We start from the raw sequence: 2,164 nt of genomic DNA on the forward strand, positions 1-2,164 counted from the left end.
CAAAAACCAAATGAAACTTTTTAGTTCCATATTTATTCTCAATATAATCTATCCATCTTCTCCAAACCAATATATATCTTTCTTGTGGATAATCCTTCACATAGGCTGAAATCTTAGCCATTTCTGCTAAATTTGAAACTTTAAATGCCCAATCTTCTATAGTGGGCAAACAATCCGTTTTCCAACATTGAGCTACTAAGTTGGATTCGCTTAACAACTCCATGATTCACTTAACAACTGCATGGATTTGCTTAACGACTAGGGCAAACAGATCATAAAATTGGGTGCAATTCACTTAACAACTGCATTGCTTAGCAATGGAAATTCTGCCCCAATTGTGGTTGTAAGTCAAGGATTACCTGTATTACAATACTAGATCTTCCCTAGCATAATTGGCCTTTTCATCACGAGAAACGCAGACTATATTTTGAAATCCTCAACATTAAATTGGCAATTTTACCAAATAAAAAATCCTTACTTTACTGAGCAGCAAAGGCAGCCATTTCTGAGCTCCAGCCATTCTTCATAGAGTTCTCCACCTTGACTTATAGCCAAGGATTTTTCCAACGCACTGCCTGAGAAAACAAGAAAAGCTATAATAAAAATAGTACTTTTATTGAAAGAAAACAGTGAAAGAATAATCCATTTCAGGTTTTGGATGGGAAAAGTATCTTGACTTCCATTACATAAAAGACTCGGTTTTGTTAGGTTTGTTGAGAAAGGGATGCTAAAGGAGCCAGAAAATTAGGCCATGCCCTAATTTTCCTGCAGCATCAATCTTCAGTAAATGGAAATAACTTTCTCAGTTGCTATACTTCATGTATCCTAATGTCCTTATTCAAAAGCACAAACTTAAAGCACAGTCTTTAGATTACAGCAAGAGTGCATAATATTACTTGGAAAGCAAATTTTGCATCACAACTGTTAAAATATGTGAACATAAATTGAAGAAAATATTTTACATTTTTGAAAGTAAACAGTTAGGCTTCAACATGAAACCTTATTTTCCACTCACACTTGCATTTTTACATACCTTCACCAAATTCATTTAAAATAACTGCTATTCTCTTGCTATGTTGTTCAGTCAAAATATAATTAAGAAGAGTAGTTTTTCCAGCACCTAAAGAAAGCAGAACAAATTTCATTAGACTAAAAAGGAACACTGATGTCCCATTCTTTATACTAAGGAGATATTTTGAGATGTCATTCTGATAATTTTTTAAAAAAATTTCTAACCCCTCTAGCTTTTTAAGTCAGCAATCTCCTATACTTGAAAAAGCAGAATTTGATCATGTATTTGGAAGTCTATCCAGAGACCACACAATAATAAAAATAGAAATGTCCATGGACACTACAAGATAAATGCAACTGTATTGTAACAATTTTAACATTTTGTAAGATTTCCCTCCTTTTAAACTACAAGAGATGAAAATAAAACACCAGAAACCCTCAGAAACATTAAAATATTGAAATGAATTTTAACATGCTTTGTACAGTCTTAAACTTCTATTTAACACAATTTCAAAATGCAGTTTTAGATTTATATATTTTCCTTACAGGCTTATGGTCTGAGCTGGTGCCATTATCAACAAATTCTATGTTCTTGCAACTATTACTTGGAAGCATCAGATTGTAGTAGAGAGAAAAAAAGAAACTGGGCGCAGACATAGGTCTGTTGAGAAACTCCCAGCTAATACTAATAGTGGATGAGTTTACACAAACCACTAAGCCTGGATTGTCAAAATCTGAAGCCCCACAATCACCTAATTATGATACAAATTAAAAATCTTTTCTTTGGAAGTCATTAAACATCTACTTTAAAACTATATTTTAATGAGAATGACTTACTTAATTTTGCATAATTCTGAGGAAGATGAAATTCTTTGGAATTCCATTTCTATTTTTGGGACAGCCACTCACTTCTCACTTATATTTGCAGCTTACTACCAAAACTATAAAAAAAAATAATTTGTTGCTGGCTTGCCCAGGCAAGGTAAGGGCAAATCTTATTAGCATTCTTTGCTTTGCATGAACAAGCCTGGCAAAACATGCAAACTGCTTCAGTCAAATTTGTGTAATCTCCTGGAGAGTTGCACACCCCACCTTGAAAACCTTTGTATTAAACCATAAAAATAATTTTGTCTTGAATTAGCGTATCATGTGC

General features: G+C 33.2%; 1 protein-coding gene across 1 annotated transcript; it reads right to left on the reverse strand.

Annotated features, from left to right (window-relative positions):
* Positions 1-474: 474 nt before the first annotated feature.
* Positions 475-1,120, reverse strand: LOC107302025 (COBW domain-containing protein 1-like; the record flags this gene model as incomplete). The annotated part of the gene is made up of 2 exons (XM_015831160.1): positions 475-575; positions 1,034-1,120. Coding segments are annotated over 2 exons (188 nt in total), but the record flags the coding sequence as incomplete, so codon positions are not given.
* Positions 1,121-2,164: the final 1,044 nt, after the last annotated feature.

The sequence above is a fragment of the Protobothrops mucrosquamatus genome, unplaced genomic scaffold, assembly GCF_001527695.2.
Source record: "Protobothrops mucrosquamatus isolate PMUCROS unplaced genomic scaffold, P.Mucros_1.0 scaffold23157, whole genome shotgun sequence".
Lineage (NCBI taxonomy): Eukaryota > Metazoa > Chordata > Lepidosauria > Squamata > Viperidae > Protobothrops > Protobothrops mucrosquamatus.